This window comes from Rhinoraja longicauda, chromosome 9 (genome assembly GCF_053455715.1).
Source record: "Rhinoraja longicauda isolate Sanriku21f chromosome 9, sRhiLon1.1, whole genome shotgun sequence".
NCBI lineage: Eukaryota > Metazoa > Chordata > Chondrichthyes > Rajiformes > Arhynchobatidae > Rhinoraja > Rhinoraja longicauda.
The window spans coordinates 20,798,664-20,825,068 of record NC_135961.1 but is presented as its reverse complement, the minus strand read 5'-3'; the positions used below and the strand labels follow the sequence as shown (position 1 = coordinate 20,825,068).

Below are 26,405 nucleotides of genomic sequence, written 5' to 3'. Positions count from 1 at the left end.
AATGTTCTCTGCCTGTTCCAAGCTATATTGCCATAACCACATTGATTTATCAAACTGACTAATTTTTAAAATAGTCAGCTACAAGTTTAACTGTGTTTTCCATTTCTTTTGCTGTCTTGGATAACAAAAAAAGGAATGTTTTTTTTATAAAGTGTAAAGTGTAAAATCAGTACAATATCATATATGACAAGGTGTAAGACTTTCCAAATTGCCTTGGACAATACAATTACAATCAAACTCAATAAAAGGAAGAAGCAGAGATATACATTGTGCAGAGCAAGCTAACCTCCTGCACTGACTGCCTACAAGGAATGTCCAGCAAGGGCTGATACCCAAGAACATCAAAACCTGGAGTTTCAGCCTGAGCATATCAGTAGTGATAGGAGACATTTGCTGGCCATGGACAGAGCTTCTTGCTGACCTTTTGGGGTCATTAACACAATGGACATGAACTTCTTTTCCAAGTGATATGAAGTTGCTGAGATGGGAAAGTCTCCTGATGACTGAAGGGTTTCTTTTGCATACAATGTCACAACTTAATGTGCAGACATTATGCCTTCTCTGCCAATCCTTACAAAAATATATCCCCAGGCAAACAAAAATCTGGTGTTTTATCACAAGAGGAAAAAAAACCTGCAGGTGAAATGAAGACCCTACTTCAGTCTATTATGAAGGACACGTGGGAAATGCAAGTTATGTCATCAGCAACCAGACATATTCTTTAAAAGAAATGTAGCAGAAATCATCCCAACTGTATATGGGAATCGTTAATGGGAAGGGCAACATCACTACCTTCAGTCCCTCGCATGTCCACAAATTCTATTCCTCTTTACAGCATTTAAGGTAGAACCAGACAATTCACAGCTTCGATATCATATATGACCCAAGATGAATACTATTTTCTCAGTTGCAACACTGCCCAACATTACCCATCTTAACTCATCGTTTGCCGAAAGCATTATACATGCGACCGCCATGTCCAGACTAGACTTTTCAATACTTCGATTGAACTAATTTCAATGTTTAATCTTGCTCAGGTGAAGTTCCTTGCAATGATAGGGATTGTATGCACTTGGAACAAAAGCAAACAACAGGAATGAGAAAGTGAAGGCCCAGACTTCAAGCTTCAGCTTGTGTAGCTAAAGAGACCAAATAAAAATTAAAAGCTCATTGGTGACTGGCTGGAATTTAGCTTACAGAGTTGACTCTCTGCTTTCATGAAGGAAATAGAAATGGTAGATGCAGTCTTTTACCCAAAGTACGGGAATCAAGAACCAGAGGACATAAATTTAAGGTGAGATGGGAAATATTTAATAGCAACCTGAGGGCCAACCTTTACCACGCAGAGGGTGGTGGTATATGGAATTAGCCTCCAGTGGAGGCTGTTGAGGCAAGTACTATAAACAACATTTAAGACATTTGGACAGGTACATGAATAGGAAAGGTTTAGAGCGATATGGGCCAAACGCAGGCAGGTGGGATTAGTGTAGATGGGGCATCTTGGTCAGCATGGGCAAGTTGGGCAGAACAAGGGCCCGTTTCCATGCTGTGTGACTATGAGTAAAGGCTAGATTAAAATACAAGATCCATGAGAAAGGGCTTGGAAACATATCTCAACCTCAGCAACCTGGAATAAGTATCATTTAATAAGCATAAGTGGACTTTCTTGAACTTCTACAGGTGTACAGCAGAGAGTATATTGACTGGTTGCATCAAGGCCTGGTTCGGCAACTTGAATGCTCAGGAACGAAGAACCCTGCAAAAAGTGGTGAACGCTGCCCAGTCCATCACGGGCTCTGCCCTCCCCACCATCAAACCCATATGCAGGAGTTGCTGCCTCAAAAAGGCAGTCAGCATCATCAGAGACCCACACCGCCCAGGCCACACACTCATTTCACCCCAACCACCGTGAAGAAGGTACAGGAGCCTGAAAACGAACATTCGGTTCAGGAACAGCTTGTTCCCTATAGCCATCAGGATATTAAACAATACAACCTCCAAATAAGCTCTGAAACTACATAGATTTGGGGGCATTGGTTTTATCTTTTTCCACTATTATTGTTTGTTTATTTTTTATGTGTGTGTGTGTGTGTGTGTGAATGTCTATATAAACATAGCACAAAATGTAAGGAAATTTGTGTTTGGCAGATTATTTCTTTGTTGTAACAATGCTTCTTGGCAATAAATCTTATACCGTTGGAAAGCCTGTTTATTTCCCTTTTAAATGGTGCCACATTTGTAAGGAACATGCATTTGTGGGATGAGCAGTAGAGCTGAGTATGTGGGTTGCGCTCATGAAAAATCTGCCAAATCTTCTCTGCCAATGCCAAACAGCTTATTCTGCCATTGATTCTTGTTCGGTGTTGTTTGGTGGATTGGATGATTGAAGTCTGAAGAAACAAGACATATTGGCAATTTAACAATTTATTCATTTAATAAACAGGAGCCTCAGTAGCGTGTGGAAGAACCATACACAGCCACAACAGCCTGGCACCTCCTCCTCATGCTGGTCACCAGCCTGGTCACACACTGTTGTGGGATGGCATCCCATTCTTCAACCAGCATTTGTCGCAAGTCAGCCAACGTGGTTGTGTTGGTCACTCTGGCACGAACAGCACGCCCAAGTTGATCCTACAAGTGTTCAATGGGGTTGAGGTCAGGACTGCTGGCAGGCCATTCCATCCTCTCCACTCCCAAATTCTGGAGGTAGTCTCTGAGAAACCCTGCTCTGTGGGGGCGAACATTGTCATCTTGGAGGATAGAGTTCGGTCCCAGACTGTGGAGATATGGGATTACCACTGGTTGCAGAATCTCATCTCGATATCTTTCTGCATTGAGATTGCCTCCAATGATGACAAGCCTCGTTTTTCCAGTGAGGGAGATGCCGCCCCACACCATCACACTGCCTCCACCAAAAGATGTTACTTTATCGGTGCAGCAATCAGCATAGCGTTCTCCGCGTCTTCTCCACACTTTGACCCTATGATCCAACTGCCGTAGGCAGAATCTGGACTCATCGCTGAACATAACATTCCTCCACATGTTCAGGTTCCAGTGCACGTGTTGCCGACACCAGCGCAAACGGGCCTGACGGTGAAGGGCAGTCATGGCAGGCCTCCTGGCAGCCCTATGAGACCGGAGATCGGCTGCGTGCAGTCTGTTCCGAATTGTCTGGGCAGAGAGCCGTCGGCCATATCGTCCTGCAAACCTTGACTGCAAATCTGTAGAAGACAGCCTACGGTTCCTAAGTGCTGACAGGGTGAGGAAACGGTCTTCTTCGGGTGTCGTCTTCTTGGGACACCCACTTCGCGGCCTGTCTCTGACATCCCCCGTTATATGGAACTTGGCCTTCACTTTGGAGATGGTACTAGGGCTCACTCCAAATAATGCCGCAACTTGGTTTTGCGGAACACCAGCTTGAAGTTGCCCTATCGCACGGGCTCTATCCAGATCAGTCAAACGTGGCATGCCGATTCTTGGAGCAGACACCTACTGACCACTGTAGCAGGGCCCACGCTCACAGATGCTGCCAATCAGGTGCCAATCAGGCACCTGATTTCAGCACCTGGGGATACCAGAAGCTCAAAACAAGAGTCAATAGCAACAGCAGAATAAGCTGTTTGGCATTGGCAGAGAAGATTTGACAAATTTTTCATGGGCGCAACCCATATACTCAGCTCTGCTGCTCATCCCACAAATGCATGTTCCTTACAAATGTGGCACCATTTAAAAGGGAAATAAACAGGCTTTCCAACGGTATAAGATTTATTGCCAAGAAGCATTGTTACAACAAATAAATAATCTACCAAACACAAATGTCCTTACTTTTTGTGCTATGTTTATATATATATATATATACATTTACACAGAACTTTTTTTTCTCGTTTATTATATTGTTTAGTGTACTATGTTTACATTTCTGTTCGGCTGCTGCAAGAAAGAATTTCATTGTTCTATCGGAGGCATATGACAATAATACTCTTGACTAATTTGCATTCTATTTACCCTATCGCCACACAGCAATTTATGTATTTTCAAGTACTTAGATGTTGAAGGCTCATAAAATGTATCCATCAAAAATTAACTTTTTTTTCATGCTGAGCAGCAGAATGAATACCTACTTGGTGGCTATCCTCTGTAAGTTCCTCTCAGTCTCCCGATCTCGAACTACATCGGGTTTCACTCTGCACATCTGCTCCCATTCTTTCTTTTCCTCCAGCTGCCAAAGAAAGCTCATTTAGAAACATGTTGCATAATCCCTTAACTTCACAGAAACCAATAGGATTTTAATAAATGAATTATTGTTTTAAGTACTTCAGATGTTTGTTGGAAACTGATGAAAATAACTAGCAAAACCAAAGCTTATGTCGAACTGTTGCTAACATTTTCAAAATTGTAAAGTTTAAAACGCCTGGCTGTCATTAGAATCAGTAAAGTGACATTTTCTGAAGATGAAATTCCATAATTAATGAAGGATATTGTTCTGAAATGGTGTTTTTCCCCCTCATTCAATGTCTACCTCATCTTCCTGGGTATCAAGTAGAGCTCAGGATGAATGTAGAGTTAATCCTAACACTGTGCTTTTGCACAAGTGTAAGGTTTCCATCCCAACACCTGTCTATTTAAAGCAATTGGAAGTGTGTGTGGTAAGCTCCCTCCATCAGGAAATGTAGCACAGTCAGGCAAATGCATTTCAGATGGAACCTGTGTGATCAGGGGAACAAAAACATGGCTCCTGTCAGATTCTATTCCAGAAGTTAGGAACAACATGCCAACTCACCACACTATCATACCCGTCAGAACCAGGACTTCCAAAACATCTTACAAATTCAAATTTCAGTTAATTGAATTGTATATGAATTTACTACTAAACATCATCTGCACTGGATTGGCTCAGGATTACTGTCAGCAATCCAATTTTAGGAGTTTGTTGACAAACTCTTTGAAATTCATTTCTAGGGTTCAATGGCATTGCTGCCTCCAGATCCATTGCCAGCACCACTGATGCAAGTGTTATCGTTGAGACAATTGCCAAGACAAACATTTGCAATTCCACATTAGTCTGCAGAAAACAGTTTTGCGATTGCTAGTTTAGCATGGTTCATTCACGTACCCCATATAACAGTACAGCACAGGAGCATGTCTTTCAGACCATAATGTCTGTGCCGAACAGGTTGCCAAGACCAAATCTCATCTGTCTGCACTTAATCTATATCCCTCCATATCCATGTCTATCTGAAGATCTCTTCAATTGCACCATTGTATCTGCCTCAACCACCCAACAGCCCGTTGCAGGCTTTCACCACATTCTGTGTAAATAAACCTGCCCTGCACATCTCCTTTAGACTCTGCCACTCTCACCTTAAAACTATACCCTGTTGTATTTGATTTTTTGTTCACTCTGGGGAAAAGGTTCTGATTGCCTACCCCATCTGTGCTTCTCATATATACTTCTATCAGGTCTTGCCGCAATCTCCGGCATTGTAGAGAAAACAATCAAAGTCGGTCAAAACTCTTCATGTAGCTAATAACCCCAAGGATCATTCTGGTAAACTTCCTCTGCATCCTCTCCAAAGCTTCAACGTCCTTCCTGTGATGACGTGACCAGAACTGTGATGATACTCCAAATATGGCCGCCAGCCTTCTTTACCACTCTAACTATACATGTTGCCACTTTCAGAGAGTTATGGTCTTGGACCCCAAAATCCCTCTGTACATCTGTTAAGATCCCTGCGTTATTCCGCTGGTCACAGACCTCCAGCCTGTATATTGTCTTTCCAGCACAACCCTCTGTCTTCTATCAGTAAGTCAGTTCTCAATCCAAAAGACCAAATCACTGTTAATCTCATGAATCTTAATCTCTTGGATCAGCCTACCATAGGGGACTTTATCAAATCTATTATTATTATATTACTAAAACTCAGATCTTGTATATATATATATATATATATGTGTACTTCAGAGATTTTGTTGTGGACATCTGGACCTACAGCCAAAACGGTAAACCATAGCGCCACAATTTTAGCACCACCTTAATAACCATTGTCCTGGCGACTGTTAATGAAAAGTTTTATTTAAATTGGTCTTATATTTTTAAAGTTAGAGACATTTTAAAGTTTAAAAATCACCTTTCAAACCGACTTCTTAAAGGTACTCAGCGTGTGACGTCACAATGGGGCAAGTACGACTTTAATTGCGCCTCCCTCCCCACTCCCCCAAACAAGATGGCCACTGGCAGGCCGCCCGGGGTCAGTGGCTCCCTCTCCCCTTTCCTCTCCCCCCTCGCCCGCTCCAGGCCCCGGGGGAGACTGCGAGCAGGAGGGAGATGGTCATCCACCCCGTCCACTGATCCTTCCCATCCGTCTCGAGCGCCCGCTTCAACCGACGGCGTCGTCGAGTTCCCGCTCCTGCCGGGCCCAGCACCGGAATACAACCCCCAGCGGCGCCGCGCTGCCCACCGGGAGGTGTAGTACAGCCATCAGCGCTGCCCGCACGGGGCACTGGTAAGTGGCTTTCGCCGCCAATGGGTCCACGGAGGGGAGTGGGCGTGAGGGCCGAGTGGGAGTGGGGGGAGGGCAGAGTGGGGGATGGGGGGAGAGTGGGGGATGGGGGGAGAGTGGGGGATGGGGGGAGAGTGGGGATGGGGGAGGGACCTCACATGGTCACACACGTGACCATGTCATATTTGACCTCTGACCCTAAACAGACATTGTCAGCATAACATATAAAATTTTCACTTAATAAACCTTCGACATGTATAAGTCATAGATACAGTATAAAACAATATACCTGTAATGTTTTCAGAATTAGAAGAGATTTATTCTACAATTTTTCACATTTTTGATCACACACGTGACTAAGAATAGCCCATTTAGTTTCCTGGGGCCCATTCAAAAAACTGTCAATTTCTTCAATTTCAAGAGCTCAATGCAATACCTTTTTCATCATTTCTATCATCTCTTGTTTCCGTTTTTCTTTTTCTTTCTCCTTATTTTTAGCAAGTATCGTTGGTTTGTTGCCAGGTGTACTCTTGTTGAGAATTCTGCTCATGGCATCTGCCCAGCCAGCATTAGGATTTTCAACCGGGGATTCCCCTCCAGGTTCAGCCACTGCCTCACGATTTTCCTCATCTTCCATTGAAGAGGAGTGCTCACTTGCGAGGTCTCCATCGGAATCTAAAAAAGAGGAATAGGCAGGTTTCTCGGATTAGAAAAGATGCGCTCTATTTCAGATTTTTCATTTGATGCAATGCTGACATCTAGTGTCAAAATGAGTTTCAGCAATCTCTTCTCAATAGCCCAACAAGCACAATTGTAAAATAAAACCCTTGCTTAAAAATAGTAAAGAATTATAGAAGATACCAGTGGATCGCTATGGATGCTTATATTTTCAAAAGTGAATTTCTATGACACGAAGCCAAAATTGATTTGTTGCCTGCCACAGGAATTCATCGATCCATTTAAATGTGCAACCTTACTTTATGTATTCCTATCTTTGTTCTGTATCGCTTGAAGATTTGATTATTCTTTTTAACCAATTTCAAAGTTAAAATTAACAACAATAGACAATGGACAATAGACAATAGGTGCAGGAGTAAGCCATTCAGCCCTTCGAGCCAGCACCGCCATTCAATGTGATCATGGCTGATCACTCTCAATCAGTACCCCGTTCCTGCCTTCTCCCCATACCCCCTCACGCCGCTATCCTTAAGAGCTCTATCCAGCTCTCTCTTGAAAGCATCCAACGAACTGGCCTCCACTGCCTTCTGAGGCAGAGAATTCCACACCTTCACCACTCTCTGACTGAAAAAGTTCTTCCTCATCTCCGTTCTAAATGGCCTACCCCTTATTCTTAAACTGTGGCCCCTTGTTCTGGACTCCCCCAACATTGGGAACATGTTTCTTGCCTCTAATGTGTCCAATCCCCTAATTATCTTATATGTTTCAATAAGATCCCCCCTCATCCTTCTAAATTCCAGTGTATACAAGCCCAATCGCTCCAGCCTTTCAACATACGACAGTCCCGCCATTCCGGGAATTAACCTAGTGAACCTACGCTGCACGCCCTCCATAGCAAGAATATCCTTCCTCAAATTTGGAGACCAAAACTGCACACAGTACTCCAGGTGCGGTCTCACCAGGGCCCGGTACAACTGTAGAAGGACCTCTTTGCTCCTATACTCAACTCCTCTTGTTATGAAGGCCAACATTCCATTGGCTTTCTTCACTGCCTGCTGTACCTGCATGCTTCCTTTCATTGACTGATGCACTAGGACACCCAGATCTCGTTGAACTCCCCCTCCTCCTAACTTGACACCATTCAGATAATAATCTGCCTTTCTATTCTTACTTCCAAAGTGAATAACCTCACACTTATCTACATTAAACTGCATCTGCCATGTATCCGCCCACTCACACAACCTGTCCAAGTCACCCTGCAGCCTTATTGCATCTTCCTCACAATTCACACTACCCCCCAGCTTAGTATCATCTGCAAATTTGCTAATGGTACTTTTAATCCCTTCGTCTAAGTCATTAATGTATATCGTAAATAGCTGGGGTCCCAGCACCGAACCTTGCGTATAGTGGCGATAATTAAAAAGTTAGAACTGTACCAATCCTTGAGCACAATTTAAAATAAAAATGTTTCCTAAATAGGTGTGAAATGCTTAACATTTTTATGCTTACTCTTGCTCAAACTATCCAACCATCAATTAAGTTTCTCTCCACCCAAGCTATGTTACCCTCACACAAATCGCATGGAATACAACCCCAGTGTGGGTAATCAAAATCTTGGAGCTTTGTTTCTAATGCTAAAACTTCAAAAATAATATTCAGTGCAATCTCTGCAACCCCGAGCCATTTTTCATTTGCGTTTTCATAAAACAATTCAAAATGTACTTCTCATTTTACTAGTGACCACTGCAAACAGACACAGGAATTTGAAAACAAGAAGATACAAACAAAACAGCAGTAAGGAGGCACGAGGTGCAAGATTTACACTCCACCAGAGCATAAAGATCTATTTCCATATAAAAGACCTAAAGAGGCCCATCAAATTATTCCAACAAACAACTAAATTGTTCACAAAGTACCAAAATTTTTAGTATTAATTAAATAATACTTACCTCCTCATTTATTATGAAACAATGAATGAACCTTTACCAATATGTGATATGCTCCTGCTCCAGGACTACCTGGACAAAACCATAGACGACAGGCAGGCAGCTGCAGCAACCATTTCCCAGTTAAGAATGTATACATATATTTTTTAAAACAACATTTGATTCTAGTTCCCTTTAAATTGTTTGGTTACATCGAATGCAATTTTTTCTTTTGGAACGGTTCAACTTTGCAAAGGGCACCGGAAGTTTGGTTTAGTTTAGATACAGTGTGGAAACGGGCCCTTTACCACACCAAATCTACATAGACCAGCGATCACCCAGTACACTAGTTCTATCCTATATACCGGGGTCAACTTACAGAAGCCAACTAACTACAATCCTGCACATCTTAGGAATGTGGGAGGACACCGGAACACCCAGAAAAAACCCACGTGGCCACAGGGAGAACATACAAACCCGTATAGACAGCACCCGTAGCCAGAATCTATCTAGACAACAAATTTCTGCCATCATTAATATTGTGCCACAATGTGCCTTCATGGAATGTTTACACCATTATACAGGGTTTTCTTTTACAATAAAGTGACAAATATTAAGTTCATAAGTTATAGGAGCAGAATTAGGCGATTCGGCCCATCAAGTCTACTCTGCCATTCAATCATCACTGATCTATCTAACCTTCCCTCTCAACCCCATTCTCCCGCCTTCTCCCCATAACCCCTGACACCCATACTAGTGAAGAACCTATCAATCTCTGCCTTAAATATCCCATACATTTTGCTTCCGCAGCCTTCTGTAGATCATCAACAATTAGATGAGATGCGCAAAAGCCACAGTGTAGTTACAATGTGGGACTAGTTTTCTTTGAAGGGAGGCAGAGAGGAGATCTGAATGAAGTGTTATATAAAGGGCGAAGACAGAGTGGATTGTGGGAGCCTACTGCATATGGTGAATGGATTAAGGACCAGAGGGCCTCACAGTTGTGAAATAAAGAGAAGAGAATTAAGAGCGACATGAGGAAAAAGGTTTACATAAGTGTTTCTGATACCGCAAATGCACAGTCTGCTGATGTGGCGACATTGTGGGTCTTAGGAGGGAACAGGATAAAGACATGGTGTGGACATTTTAGAGGACTGGGAAGAAAGGTCCAGTGGGTGGAACTAGAGAGTTGCTCTGGTGAAAGAAAAAAAATAGGTGCAGGAGTAGGCCATTCGGCCCTTCGAGCCAGCACCGCCATTCAATATGATCATGGCTGATCATCTAAAATCAGTACCCCGTTCCTGCTTTCTCCCAATATCCCTTGATCCCTTTAACCCGAAGAGCTAAATCAAACTCTCTCTTGAAAACATCCAGTGAATTGGCCTCCATTGCCTTCTGTGGCAGAGAATTCCACAGATTTACAACTCTGGGTGAGGTGGTTTTTCCACATCTCAGTCCTAAATGGCCTACCCCTTATTCTTAAACTATGATGCCTGGTTCTGGACCCCCCCCCCAACATTGGGAAAAAGATTCCTGCATCTAGCCTGTCCAATCCTTTAAGAATTTTCTTAAAATTCCTGTCCTGCTGAGTTTCTTCAGCTTTTTGTGTCTATCTTTAAGAATTTTATATGTTTCTATAAGATCTCATTCTTCTAAATTCCAGCGAATACAAGCCCAGTCGACCTATTCTTTCATCATTTGTCAGTCCCGCCATCCTGGGAATTAACCTAGTGAACCTACGCTGCACTCCCACAATAGCAATAATTTCCTTCCTCAAATTAGGAGACCAAAATTGCACACAATATTCCAGGTGCGGTGTCACCAGGGCCCTGTACAACTCCAGTAGGACCTCCTTGCTCCTAAACTCAAATCCTCTCGCAAAGAAGGCCAACATGCCATTAGCTTTCTTCACTGTCTGCTGTACCTGCATACTTACTTTCAGTGACTGATGTACAAGCACACCTGGTCTCGTTGCACCTTCCCTTTTCCAAATCTGACACCTTTCAGGTAATAATCTGCCTTCCTGTTCTTGCCACCAAAGGTTATAACGTCACATTTATCCACATTATACTGCATTTGCTATGCCTGCCCACTCGACCAACCTATCCAAGTCACCCTGCAGCCTCATAGCATCCTCATCATAGCTCACACTGCCACCTAGCTGTGTGTCATCCACAAACTTGGAGATGTCACATTTAATTCCCTCGTCTAAATCGTTAATATATATTGTAAATATCTGGGGTCCCAGCACTGAGCCTTGTGGCACCCCACTAGTCACTGTCTGCCATTCTGAAAAGGGCTCGTTAATTCCTACTCTTTGCTTCCTGTCTGCCAACCAGTTCTCTATCCATGTCAACACCCTACCCCCAATACCATGTGCTCTAATTTTGCACACTAATCTCTGGTGTGGGACCTTGTCAAAGGCTTTTTGAAAGTCCAGATACACCACATCCATTGGCTCTCCCTTATCCATTCTACTTGTTACATCCTAAAAAAAATCCAAAATTATCACATTATCATGACTACTTTCTTTTATAAAATATCAGTGCCATTAAAACATAGCAAGGGATTTCCAACCAGTTGAATTAAAAGTGATATGGAACAAGTAACTGACAAGAATTTAATAGCTGCAGCGACTGAAGGCTTTAGTTTAAATACAATGTCAGCAGTTGAAAGAGTGTGACTAAGGCAACTGATCAAGGGAGAAGCAGATTGAGGCCCAGAAGGAACAGAGTATTCCGCAGAACAGAAACAGCAGTAAAGATAACAATGATATGTGTGGAAAGGCATGGGAGAGTTTAAGCATAAAGGGATAGATCTTTCAGGAGCAAGCAGAGAACAGAATTTATGGATGAGCAGGACAATGCGGGAGAAGACATGTGTAGGAAGGAACTGCAGATACTGGTTTAAACTAAACATAGACATAAAAGGCTAGAGTAACTCCGCAGGACTGGCAGCATCTCTGGAGAGAATGGGTCTCTGGAGAGAAAGAAGAAAACATGATCGGCAGTTCAGAAGCAAAGCAAAAGCATTATGAAGGCTTTAGCTATGGTACAATGGTTCAAGCTCTTATTTAAAGATAAGAACCCGCAAACCAATAGCACAATTATACAGGACTTCGATGAAATCATATGCATAATTTGGTGTCCTCATCTAAAAAGAGGAATACTTTTTATACACAGTGCAGAAAAGGTTTAACAGACTGATTTTGGGCAAACAAGGGGAGATTGAGGAAAGAATTTAGGAAAGATGAGCTCACTCAAACATACAAAATTCTTAGAGCTCAATAGTACCGAATTGAAGAGCATATTTCCCCATGTTTGAGGAGACTAAAACTAGGAGTCACAATCTCAAACTAAGGGATAGGCAATTTTGGACTTAAATGGAGAGATATTTTTGTTCAGAATGGTGCATTTGCAGTCTTCTTATCCTCAGAGGCTGTGGTGGTTTAGTTACTGATTGCATCGCTATCAAAGAGAAATTGATTTCTGGATATTGAGGGGAAATCAAGGGATTAGTTCTCCCTCTATCTTCCTGTTTCCACCGATATCCTTCCTTTGTCGTGCCCACCCTGACATCAGTCTGAAGAAGGGTCTCGACCCGAAACGTCACCCATTCCTTCTCTTCTGAGATGCTGCCTGACCTGCTGAGTTACTCCAGCATTTTGTAAATAAATACAAGGGATTATAGATACAAAAACAAAATGATGCTAGGTACAGTAGATAACTCTGAATCACGTTGATTGGGAGAGCGATCCCAAGAAAACAAATGGTGTAACTTTCTTCTGAGATGTTATATCCAATAAGGAATAATGATCCGTGAATGCAATTAAGATTTCACAACTGCAAGTACAGAATTGAGAGTAAGTACGAGTGTGGATCAATTAGATTAAATGACTATCAAAAACACAGAATTGAGAGACAATAAACGTTTTAAATGAGTACCACAGAGATGGCTGAAATGAATGCAAGGAACAGAGTTCACAATCAGTTACCAACATTACACTTTCACTGATCCAGTTTGAGTATGTAGGCAGGGCAACTACAAAACTCATGAGAAAATAATCTCATTGAATGTTGAAGGGATTATTTTCAATTTGAGCATTATTAAATTTGTCCATTGGAATTTTTTAATGATTTGACAAGTTGGCAACAATCTCTAAAGAAGCAGAAATAAGAATCTGGAACCACATTAACAGCAACTGAGGAACGTGGGTCACGAGTAGCACATGAAATGCACAGGGCAGGCCAAGAATGAATTCTGTACCTGCACCAGCAGCAATACAGAAATGGAGCCACAAGCGTCACTGCTTCTTTGGTTCTGTGAAATGCAGGAGAATGTCCGAGTGTCCACAGTAGACATGGACTGTAGACAGAGGAGGAAAATAATACCAACATTACAAAAAGCAGGAGATTAATGTAGGAAAGAGGCTTGTAGATAGGCAGACACAGAAAGCTGGAGTAACTCAGCAGGTCAGGCAGCATCTCCAGAGAAAAGGAATAGGTGATGTTTCGGGTCAAGACCCTACTTCAGGCACTTGGATATGCAAGGAATGGAGGGATATAGATCACATGCAGAGTAGTTTAACTTAGCATGGGCAGGGGAATAATTCATGGACCCGGAACTTCATCCATCCAGGTCCTCCACGGATGCTGCCTGGCCCACTGAATGGATCCAGCACTTTGTCTTAGGAAGATTACAGCATCAGTAGTTCCTTGTGTCTATCTTGTTCAGCAAATAAATACTTTGTGGCCCGAAGGGCCTGCACCTGTGCTGCAATGTTACACGACCAGAGAGTTCCTGCAGCAGGTGGTTTCTGTTAGAGACATCAAGAGTAAAACACGGAGAAGAGTTTAAAGTTAACGGTGGGATGAATCTGACTTATTGAACGAAGTTACTTGATTAGTACGGGTGTCAGGAGTTATGGGATGAAGGCAGGAGAATGGGGTTAAGAGGGAAAGAGAGATCAGCCATGACTGAAGAAGGGTCTCGACCTGAAACGTTACCCATTCCTTCTCTCCAGGAATGCTGCCTGTCCCACTGAGTTACTCCAGCTTGTTGTGTCTATCTTCAGCTGTGACTGAATGGCGGAGCAGACAGAGTGGGCCGAATGGCCTAATTCTGCTCCTAGAATTTACGAATTACTGAACTGAGTAAATGAGACAGGCGGTCCCGACCCTGGCGATGCGATGCTCTCCTCTCCTGTGCCTCAACACTTTGGTCCTAAACTTCATGCAGACCCTTTGTTACCTTCTCTTCCCCCTCCCCCATTCACTCTCTTCACTCTCTCTCTCCCCCCACCTCCTCTCCTCCCCCTCCTCCTCTCCCCCCACTCTCCACGCTCCTCCCCTCTTCCTCCTCCCCTCTTCCTCCTCCTCCTCCCCCTCTTTCCACTTCTCTCCCCTCTCTTCTCCCCCCTTCTCACCTCCCCTCCAGTCCTCTCCCTCTCTCCCTGCCTCCCTCTCCCCTCTCTCCCACTCCTCCAGCCTCCCTCTCCCTGCCTCCCTCTCCCTCCCCCTCTCCCTCCCCCTCTCCCTCTCCCTCTCCCTCTCCCTCTCCCTCCCCCTCTCCCTCCCCCTCTCCCTCTCCCTCTCCCTCTCCCTCTCCCTCTCCCTCTCCCTCTCCCTCTCCCTGCCTCCCTCCCCCTCTCCCTCTCTCCCACAACTCCAGCCTCACTCTCTCCCTCCTCTCTCCCCTCTCTCCCTCTCCCTGGTCCCGTCCCGTCCATTTACCGCTGGATTCCTGTTTGTCGCGTCCACACGAACCACCCGCCAGCAACGCCGCCATCTTTGAGGAGGGAGGGAGGGAGGGCGGCCTTGATCCTCCCCCGGGTGAGGCGCGGGGACGGATGGTTCCGGGACGCGCTGAGCACCAGGCACCGCAACCACTGGCACTCCCCCAGTCACTGCCCCTGCCATTGCCACTGCCACTGCCACTGCCCCTGCCACTGTCACTGCCACTGCCACAGTCACTGCCCCTGTCCCTGCCCCCGCCCCTGCCACTGCCCTTTGCCCCTGCCCCTGTCACTGCCACTGCCATAGTCTCTGCCCCTGCCCCTGCCCCTGTCCCTGCCACTGTCACTGCCACAGTCACTGCCCCTGTCCCTGTCACTGCCACAGTCACTTCCCCTGTCCCTGCCCCCGCCCCTGCCCCCGTCACTGCCCCCGCCACTGCCCCTGCCACTGCCATAGTCCCTGTCCCTGCCACTGCCCCTGCCACTGTCCCTGTCCCTGTCACTGCCACAGTCACTGCCCCTGCCACAGTCACTGCCCCTTTACATCAGTGGGACCGCGCCCACCAATCCAACTAACCTTTTGCCCAGTTCGTGGGATTATATCAATTCCGTTTTTTTTGTATCAGCAAACAGGATTGCTAGGAGCATTAAAGCAAGTCTTTATGTCGCTGGCCAACAGTATTAAACAGTCTAAAGAAGTGTCTCGATCTGAAACATCACCTATTCTTTTTCTCCTGGGATGCTGCCTGTCCCACTGAGTTACTCTATGTGTCTATCTTCAGTATTAACCCTCGTCTATTCTTCTCCAGACGTCCCACGGTTTGTTTCAGACCCGAGTGCTTTCGGTTTATATGTCGTATACTTAATGTTCTTGATATACTTGATAGTAGCCTTGATGGGCCGAATGGCCTAATCTGGGATACAGCTTCTGCAAAGTAGCCTATCTGTTCTTATTTTGCATTTACAAAGGCTTAGAAAATTGCAATTCGACCCACCGGGTGGAGAGTGTTTTCCATTGAGAGGGAGACATCCCTCCTCTCCCTCTCCTTGCACTCCTTGCAACATTCTCTCACACACATGACCATCAACTCCTTTTTATTCTTTGTTTTACACACTAAAGGGTAATTTTCAGTTCCCAGTAATTGAAACCAGACATTTAAAAAAAATCTTAAACTGTTTTGAACCTGTTAAGAAATTAGCCAGATTTTTTAAGACGCATTTGATTTGCTACATTTTTTGTTTATATACACATAATATGTGGGATTGGAAATGTTTCTTTATGAATTCGCCTCCTTGGGCCACACGACTCAGTTGAAAATAGTAATCCTGTTTGAAAGGTTGCGACTGGTAGTTCCCGGTGTTGGGGAAATGAACAGATATCGTACAATATGGAATTTTCCCAGAATCAATGGCGTGGGTGAAAGCCCTCTATCTCCATGCAGAGCCTGTGGTTTCAATAGAGGACTTTCACCATCACAATGTATGCTGGGATAGAGTACTCTCCATTGCGCCTTTGCTTTCTCTCAGTTTACAATTGGCTCTGAAGAGAAAACCTGAATTACGGCAGGAAAAAAAAAAGTATATTGGAAGGAACTGCAGATGTTGGTTTATACCGAAGATAGACACAGATTTCTGGTGGATTTCAGCGGGTCTGGCAGCATCTCTGGAGAAAAAAAAATAGGTGACATTTTGGCTCTCGACCCTTCTTCAGAAAAAAAGTGTACCAAATTTAAGTAAAAGTTGATATGCATATTTCTCTTGGTGAGACTACATGACAGATGCAACATGACAGTTTAGTCTGAAGAAGGGTCTCGACCCGAAACGTCACCTGAGATGCTGCCTGATCCGCTGAGTTACTCCAGCATTTTGTGTCTACCTTCAATTTGAACCAGCATCTGCAGTTATTTTCCTTCACTGACAGATGCAACTGGCTACTTTTAACGGCATATAAAACATAGCACAAAAAGTAAGGAAATTTGTGTTTGGTAGATTATTTCTTTATTGTAACAATGCTTCTTGGCAATAAATCTTATACCGTTGGAAACCCTGTTTATTTCCCTTTTAAATGGTGCCACATTTGTAAGGAACATGCATTTGTGGGATGAGCAGCAGAGCTGAGTATATGGGTTGCGCCCATGAAAAATTCGCCAAATCTTCTCTGCCAATGCCAAACAGCTTATTCTGCTGTTGCTATTGACTCTTGTTTTGAGCTTCTGGTACCCCCAGGTGCTGACAATCAGGTGCCTGATTGGCACCTGATTGGCAGCATCTGTGAGCATGGGCCCTGCTACAGTGGTCAGTAGGTGTCTGCTCCAAGAATCGGAATGCCACGTTTGACTGATCTGGATAGAGCCCGTGCGATAGGGCAACTTCAAGCTAGTGTTCCGCAAAACCAAGTTGCGACATTATTTGGAGTGAGCCCTAGTACCATCTCCAAAGTGAAGGCCAAGTTCCATATAACGGGGGATGTCAGAGACAGGCCGCGAAGTGGGCGTCCCAAGAAGACGACACTCGAAGAAGACCGTTTCCTCGCCCTGTCAGCACTTAGGAACCGTAGGCTGTCTTCTACAGATTTGCAGTCAAGGTTTGCAGGACGATATGGCCGACGGCTCTCTGCCCAGACAATTCGGAACAGACTGCACGCAGCCAATCTCCGGTCTCATAGGGCTGCCAGGAGGCCTGCCATGACTGCCCTTCACCATCAGGCCCGTTTGCGCTGGTGTCGGCAACACGTGCACTGGAACCTGAACATGCGGAGGAACGTTATGTTCAGCGATGAGTCCAGATTCTGCCTACGGCAGTTGGATCATAGGGTCAAAGTGTGGAGAAGACGCGGAGAACGCTATGCTGATTGCTGCGCCGATAGAGTAACATCTTTTGGTGGAGGCAGTGTGATGGTATGGGGCGGCATCTCCCTCACTGGAAAAATGAGGCTTGTCATCATTGGAGGCTATCTCAATGCAGAGAGATATCGAGATGAGATTCTGCAACCAGTGGCAATCCCATATCTCCACAGTCTGGGACCGAACTCTATCCTCCAAGATGACAATGCTCGCCGCCACAGAGCAGGGTTTCTCAGAGACTACCTCCAGAATTTGGGAGTGGAGAGGATGGAATGGCCTGCCAGCAGTCCTGACCTCAACCCCATTGAACACTTGTGGGATCAACTTGGGCATGCTGTTCGTGCCAGAGTGACCAACACAACCACGTTGGCTGACTTGCGACAAATGCTGGTTGAAGAATGGGATGCCATCCCACAACAGTGTGTGACCAGGCTGGTGACCAGCATGAGGAGGAGGTGCCAGGCTGTTGTGGCTGTGTAAGGTTCTTCCACACGCTACTGAGGCTCCTGTTTATTAAATGAATAAATTGTTAAATTGCCAATATGTCTTGTTTCTTCAGACTTCAATCATCCAATCCACCAAACAACACCGAACAAGAATCAATGGCAGAATAAGCTGTTTGGCATTGGCAGAGAAGATTTGGCAGATTTTTCATGGGCGCAACCCACATACTCAGCTCTGCTGCTCATCCCACAAATGCGTTCCTTACAAATGTGGCACCATTTAAAAGGGAAATAAACAGGCTTTCCAACGGTATAAGATTTATTGCCAAGAAGCATTGTTACAACAAAGAAATAATCTACCAAACACAAATTTCCTTACTTTTTGTGCTATGTTTATATCTTTGGCTCAGATTAAAGTGCAGACGTGATTGTCGATTGAAATTGTTATAATTATGTGTATTACTGAGCAACTAAATTAAGTTTAGCAGGCATTAGGAAATGGGAGGAGGGGGCACGGTAGATAATGGAGAATTTAAAGAGAAATAGAAAATGCTGGAAGCTTTCCCCTGATCTACCAACAGCCATGGGCAGCGGAATATAAATACTTTTTCAGGTTAAACCCCTTTTAGATGTGGGGAACCAGTGCATAGGACTGCACTGGGTGCACAGGAAAAAAAAAACTAAAAACTGAAAGCTGCTCAATATTTAAATCATAAAATACTTCATCTAATTATGCTGTGTCCCTGAAAGTGGTGAAGCAGATAGGCAGTGGGGTGAAGAAGGTGTTTGACATGCTTGCATTCATTGCTAAAGCATTGGGTACAGGAGTTGGGACTTCACATTACAACTGTACATGTCATTGGTGGGACCACACGGAGTATTTTGTGCATTTTTTGTCACCTGCTTTTGGAAAGATGCAGAAAAGATCCACTAGGACTGGAAGCTTGAGTTATTTATGAGGAGAGACTGGATTGGCTGGGACATTTTCCCCTAAAGCTTTGTAAATTGAGGGTTGACCTTGCAAAGGTATTTACAATCATGAGGAGCATAGATAAGGTGGATGGTCGGAGTCTTTTTCCCAGGGTTGGTAAGTTGTAAATTAGAGGCCATAGAATTAAGGTGAGAGGGGACACATTTAAAAAGAACCTGAATGGCAACCTTTTCACACCAAAGGTGGTGGGTATGCTGCTAGTGAACAGCTAGTGGAAGCTATAGACGTAGATACAATTACAATGTTTAAAAGACATTGAGCCAAATACATGGAGAGTAAAGGTTCAGATCAATGGTCAATGGTGCTTTTACTGTCACATGTGCAAACGCAAAGTGAAATTATTTTCTTACAAACAGTCCAGCAGACTATTGCCATACCTAAGCACATCCCCAATTAGCAAATTGTACAGAAATAGTCTACTGATCCCGCATGCAAGAGGCACCATGTTTGGACGCCATTTTCGAAGTCGTGTCCATGCTCTAGGTTTTATGAGCAGTGCCCTATCCAGGCAAACCCAAGGCTGCTGCAGTCCTCCAACCATCGCCTTCCATGGACATGTGGATCGACCAGCGAACCACGTCTTCTTTGCATTGCACACCTTTGTGCCTCGGGGGTGCCTCCCACAGACGACATTTAAGGCGCAATAGCCAGTCCCCGGTACCCTCTCCTAACAGCCTCGTACCTTCCCCGTCGCCGTCACTGGCTCCAGCCTCCCAGTCTCAGGCCCTCTGGGGAAGAGCAGGGGCCGGCTCAACAGCCTCCCCTTCAGGCCACAGTCGGCCGGGTCTTGTATTCAGTGGCGGGTGACCATCTTGGCGGCTTCCAGCCACAGGCCGTGATCCGCCGGGTCTTGTGTTAGGTCACATGAGGGCCGTGGCCCTCTGGGAGCTGGATTTGGGCCAAATACAGACAAATGGGATACCAGAAAATGGGGCAAATGCTGGCAAAGAGCTCCGCTGGACATCTTGGTTGCCATGGAAGAGTTAGGCCAAAGGGCCTACTTCTATGCTGCGTGATTCTATGACATTGACTCTCTTCCTGCTTACTGATGCAATGTGTGGCTTCTTTCCCCAACTGCCCTCATTACAACGGCAGAGTTAAACGCATGGCTTTCAGATATAATGTGGTGCCTGTGTGTGTTTTTGTGTCTGTCTAAGGAATATAAAATAAAAGTACCTGCTCAGGACTATTGTTTTCTTTTAATATACAATCCGTCAGCATTGTATACAAATGAGAAAATAAAGGGCTGGGGCATGTACTTAAACGATAGACCTCCAGTTCAGAAATGTATTCATAAAAGGGCAGCAGATTGGTGCAGTTGTTCGAGCTGCTGCCTCACAACACAAGAGAGCCAGTTTCCATCCTGACCTCGGGTGATGTCTCCGCAGTTTTTGCATGTTCTCCCTGTGACCACGTGTATTTCCTCTGAAAATTTTGGTTTCCTCCCCCATCCCAAAGATGTGTGGTTTTGTGGGTTAATCGGCCACTGTATGTTGCCCCTAAGGTGTAGGGAGAGAATGTGAAAGTAGGATAACATAGAACTTGTGTGAATGAGTGATCAATGGTTAGCGTGCACTTGAAGGGCCTGTTTCCAAGCAGTATCTTTAAAACTAAAACTAAAGCAAAAACACCTCAATTCAGTAGTGGCATTGACTGAAGTGGAAAACTCATTTGCAACAGGGTTACATGAAGTCTGTTCTTCTGCACCATCAATACACAACTGTCCCTAGAATGTGGAGATCAGGAGTAGGACATGTCTCAAGCACACCGTAGTCCTATCCTGTTCTCCACAGTCTTTTTGGCTGGAATTTCCCAATTCTCACCCGAACCCTAAACCCGAACTCTGCAAACACTGCTTTATAGTCCATAAAACCTGACCAGAACAATGATAGCACATGCGGAAATCAGTTAAATCCAATTGCACAGTGGGGCCAGATGAAGGCTTGGTTTCTTCCATTTACACAAAGCAAATGGATCCTAACATTCACACCTCGGTTGATGATTAACAAGTGGGACTATTTAGTTGCTTGGAAACAAGTATGGTATGTTCGATGTTTCAACTGGATTAAACATGCCTAAAACGGGAATTCTGTAGATATACATTAGTTGGTCTACTCAGCATTACACTTTCCTCTGTGTTAAATAGATTTTGGTTTATCGACAAGACTTGAGTGAATAACATTGGGCTGTCCCTTTAGCTCATTATCAAAATAACAATGCTTCCTGTAGAGTATTGCATTAAATCAGGAGCCTCTCTAATTCAAATGGCCTTTAAATAACCCATAGCAATTTGTCTTATCTTCTGTTTAACATTTCACCTTCAACAAATACTATTATTCCTCCAATCGGAATTTGTGGACAAAGTAAATAAATATGTATTCATTAATGTAAAATCACCTCCTTTAAATCTGGTTATATTTATTGCACAGAACATAGAAAGGTACAACAGATGAACAGGCCCTTTTGCCCATGAGGTCTGTGTCAAACATGATGCCTCCTTAAACTAATGCCTTCTGCCTGCACATGCTCCATATTCCTGCATATTCATGTATTCATGTAAAAGCCTAGATGAGAATGCAGCAGTAAGTATGGTCCAACTGAATGGCATATCTCCAGTAACATGATCAGATGTATCTTTCATATGTGTATTGCAACACACAATTAATGTACCGAACAGAGTTTAGTAATACGTTCAGCCACTGTACAGGTTCTTTGTTCAAACATTCAAAATAATGTTGATCAGATTTTAAAATACACTCTAAAATAATCAGAGAATAGGTTGAATAAAAAGAAATCTGTCTTTTTGCAAAAATCTACAATAGATAGCAATTGTATAACTAAAATAAATCATTTCACACTTGTGAGGAATGCAAAAGGGTACAGCTGTAGAATGAATACTGAATTATGCTTCATCAATCATTTATAATGTTAGACAGCTCAAATACATTTCTCAAATGTTCTTAATATTAGTAAGATTTCTTGAGCATTAACTGGCTGGATAACATATTATGCCTCCAAAGCCAATCATAAATTAAGTGGTACATCAAAAGAGGCCCATTATGCCCTTTGAATGATTTGTCCTATCTCTTGCCTTTCTCCATTTCACGCTTGGTCCACAGCAATTTGCTTACTGGGAACTTGTCCTCATCAGTTGCTAACTTTCTGTCTCTCTATGCATCTCTGGACCATCTGGAAAACACAGGTAGAGCTCATGCCTCACAGTGCCAGAGATCTGGGTTCGATCCTGACCTTGGTTGCCATCTGTGCAGATGGTCGTCTGCACTGACCATCGATCACCGTTTCACACTAGTTCTATGATGTCCCAATTTTGCATTCACGCCTTACACACTAAGAGGCAATTTACGGAGGTCAATTAACTGACAAACTCATATGCTTTTGGGACGAGGGAGGAAACCGGAGCACCTGAAGGAACCCCACGCGGTCACGGGAAAATGTGCAAGCTGCACATAGACAGCACCCGAGGTCAGGATCGAACCCGGGTCTGGTGCTGTAAGGCAGTGGTTCTGCCAGCTGCACCACTGTGCTGACAACATCTAGTTCATGACTTGAATGGGATGATCTTCCCTGGACAACTACTGCATTTTGAATAATCTGTTTTGTCCTCGCAGTAGGGAGACTATGGAACTGGAAAATGAAGAAACACCCAAAACATCTCTGCTAACAGACAGCAGCAATGAAAACAAAACTGACTGAAGAATATTGTGAAGAACAATTTTATTTTTTTTCTGAAGTATAGTCTTCCAACATAAGGAGCAATGGAAGCAACATGGAAGCCATTGTATTTCATTCTTTTGCAAAAGGATGTGAAATCCATTGTTATTTGTATTGTTTTGGAGTTATTAACTTGTGTAAGAGCTACTGTAGCTCATTTTGACTGGCATGATGGGCCCTATTGGGATGATATGTATAAAGGGAAACTGTAAAATAGAACCATCATGATCTGACCCAACGATCGAGCATAGTTCAGATCAATCATAACTAAGAAAGGTGTTCCTCACTCTGCAGGAACTGGAACTGAGTTTTAGAGGGTGGTAATGAATGTTCTAAATTTGCATTAGAAATAAAAATGAAAACCATTGCGGAATGTATATGATATATTACAATTTTAACCCCTTAAGCTATAAATTAAAGCAATATATTTGCAGATGTACAATTTTGTACTTGGAAGATATGCAACATAAAGGTTTGATCAAACTTTATCTTTCCATTTTCCATAATCAGTACTTTATAGGGTCTATTTCAGCTGTTAAGAAAAGATCAGAATATTAGCATGTAAATTCTCTTGGGAACATTAAAATATAAATTTAAATTTCTATTTTATAGGCACTTGCCTCTGAGCTAAGAATGTGTTACTTAATAAGCACCATCTAGTTTCATTTTCTCTGAAACTGGTATTCTGATCTAAACCATTAATCTGATATAAAATGAAATGGTTGGCTGTTCAAGGTTCTGAGTGCTTTGTTCAGGGTTGGCCTAGGACATGATCCACACAGCAATACCACCGCAAGACACGTTGGGGCCCATGTAGAGTGAAATGCTGCTATGATCATCTTGGGTTCTTGTTCATGGAAAAATGTGTTGTAGGAGGAAGGAGGTGGCAGATTCACAAATGTCAATGAATAGAAATGCAATTGTCGTCCTGCTGCTCAGAGCTGATACGATTATCCAAATGGCATAAGCAAAATCAAGTGTTTATTCTCATTTATCTTCAAAATAACCGTTGAGCAACCACTAAGGAATTTTAAATTTCCTTTAGCAGCAGAAGCACTTCTTTTACTGAGTAACTGATTATTTTTGTCAGGAAAGAGGCTGTTTACTGCAGACATCTTCACTAAAGATCACGTGTAACAGGTTATAAAGCTCTGAGCATGTCTCATTCTTTTTCAGTGGTGACAGCTCCTTGCACAGATTGAACTTGCTGCTGAACCTGCCATGTTGTGTGACACGACCAGTATGGTGAATTAAATCGACTCAGAACTGCATAAAAGTGGGCATCCGCGGAAGTAGAAAAGCACATCCTCACAAACTTCAGCCTCGTTATCCAGCATTTTCTTCTTTCTACCATTACTCTCAAGCCTGGATCAACACTGGTTCATTGATAAACGTGGAAGGATTTGCTAGGACTAACAACAAGTATGGCTAAACATGAGGTGCTGGCAAAGTGAAACTGCAGTATAAGACTTCAAGCATGCTCATGGGCAAAAATAGTATGCAATAAGCAGAGTTTAGCAAGCTCACATCCAACAAATTAGATTAAAGCTCCTACGATCTAACATATTACAGTCATAGAGTCATACAGCACAGAAACGTCCTTTGGCCCAGCTAGCCCATTGCAGCCAAGATGTCCCATCTACGCTAGTCCCACCTGCCCACGTGTGGCCCATATCCCTCTAAACCTTTCTTATCCATGTATCTTTCCAAATGTTTTTTTTAATGTTCGCTATAAATAGTAATGGACAATTGAACATCTTACTCTAGCCAAGCAATTCTAGTAATGTTACAACAATAGCATATATTTAACAAGTGAAAAAGTAGGAAAAATCAATTCTGCTAATTACAGGGCAATTAATCTGCTCTCAATCATTAGCAAACTGATGGATGCTGTCATTAACAGTGAAATCAAATGGCACTTACCATAAACTACTTTCTAATGAAAAAAAAACCTGCAGGTTTAAACAAAAACAGAAAATGCTGGGATACTAAGCAGGCCAAATCTATGAGAAGAAAAACAGAGTTACTGTTTCGTATTTGTCATTTTGTAAGTATATTTAACTCTGCCCATTCCATGGGAAGGAGATATTCAATACAAGCATGTGATCCAACTTACATAGAAACATAGAAACATAGAAAATAGGTGCAGGAGGAGGCCATTCGGCCCTTCAGCCCTTCGAGCCAGCACCGCCATTCATTGTGATCATGGCTGATCGTCCCCAATCAATAACCCGTGCCTGCCTTCTCCCCATATCCCTTGATTCCACTAGCCCCTAGAGCTCTATCTAACTTGCTTGATGAACCCAAGTTAAAATGTGAAAGCACTAATCATCTATACAGGCCATTAGGGAAATAAATCCTCGTCCATTGTTCCTGTTTGCTGTGTGGCACGTGGATCTTTCTCTTGTACATGGGAGAGGGTAAAAAAGGAAAGTCAATTAATTTTCAATGGGCAAAGGGGAGGCCAGAAAGTTTACCAAAATAGGTGAGGAATCCTAATTAGAGATAGATGAGATGAGGGAAGTGAGTGAAATGTGTGGTTCATTTCCTTCACCAGATGTTTCCTGGTTGGATTGACCTGTTGATTGAGAAAGCAGAAGTAAAGGCAATTGATTGGTTTTCACATACAATGCACATGGAACCAAACATGCCAAAAGTGCTGAAACAAGAAGTTGCAGATGCTGGTTTACACAAAAAGACACAAAGTGCTGGAGTAACTCAGCAAGAAGGGCCCTAACCCAAAACGTAACCCATCCATGTTCTCCAGAGATGCTGTCTGACTCACTGAGTTTCTCCAGCACTGTCTCTTACTCCTATAGTGCTGACATTTCACACATCAGGGAAAGTACAAAGCCTTACTTCTACCTGAGGAGCAAGGAATTTGAATTCAGTTACACAGTAATAATACATCAGGTAGACTTGCCTTTTAAATTCAGATTGTGGTATCCAAGAATAGTAATTGTGCCTCTAAGCTCACCCTACATCCCATTTAAAGAGACTGTCTGAAGGAGTTTCTATTTTCCTTAGAACTTCAGGTCTTAGTGCCCTTCTTGTATCTTATACAATTTCAATGTCCTGCAACTTCTTTTGTGATCTCTAAAGAAAAGCCAAGAATTAGTAGTTAATCTCCATTACTTGTTCTGAAAAGGTCACTAAGTATAAATTAATTGCATAAAAAGAGATGCTGGAAATTTGAAATGAATGCAAAGACTGTTGGAAACTCTCACCAGGTCGACACCAACTGTGAAAAGAGTAAAAGTTAAGTCTGTTTCTAATCAAGTTATTTAGTTAAAACTGGCAATTGTATTCAAATGAATGAAGCTGCACTAGCTGTAGCTGGTATGAAGCTGAGGGGCTGAGAAGCTGGAGTTACTCCAGCATTTTGCATTTATCCAGAAAGCACTGTTGCATGCACTGTTGTTAGCTGGCTATTATCTATGCTGCTGTCAGCTAGTTGGCGGCACATTGCATCCTAATGTCTTAATGTTCTTAAGTAGTTAGTGTACATTTCCTTCAAATATTTAAAAGCTATTTGAAGAACATTAGTGAAATCAGTTAA

General features: G+C 43.4%; 1 protein-coding gene across 1 annotated transcript in view; it reads right to left on the bottom strand.

Moving 5' to 3' along the window:
* rrp15 (ribosomal RNA processing 15 homolog) overlaps nt 1–14,939 on the bottom strand; it is a 42,745-nt gene extending 27,806 nt beyond the window's left edge. The window contains exons 1-3 of the mRNA XM_078405803.1: nt 14,836–14,939; nt 6,937–7,175; nt 4,122–4,219 (exon numbers count right to left, since the gene is read on the bottom strand). Coding sequence (XP_078261929.1) covers nt 4,122–4,219; nt 6,937–7,175; nt 14,836–14,890 — 392 coding nt within the window. The 5' untranslated portion in view covers nt 14,891–14,939. The remainder of the gene's footprint in view (nt 1–4,121; nt 4,220–6,936; nt 7,176–14,835) is intronic.
* Nucleotides 14,940–26,405: the final 11,466 nt, after the last annotated feature.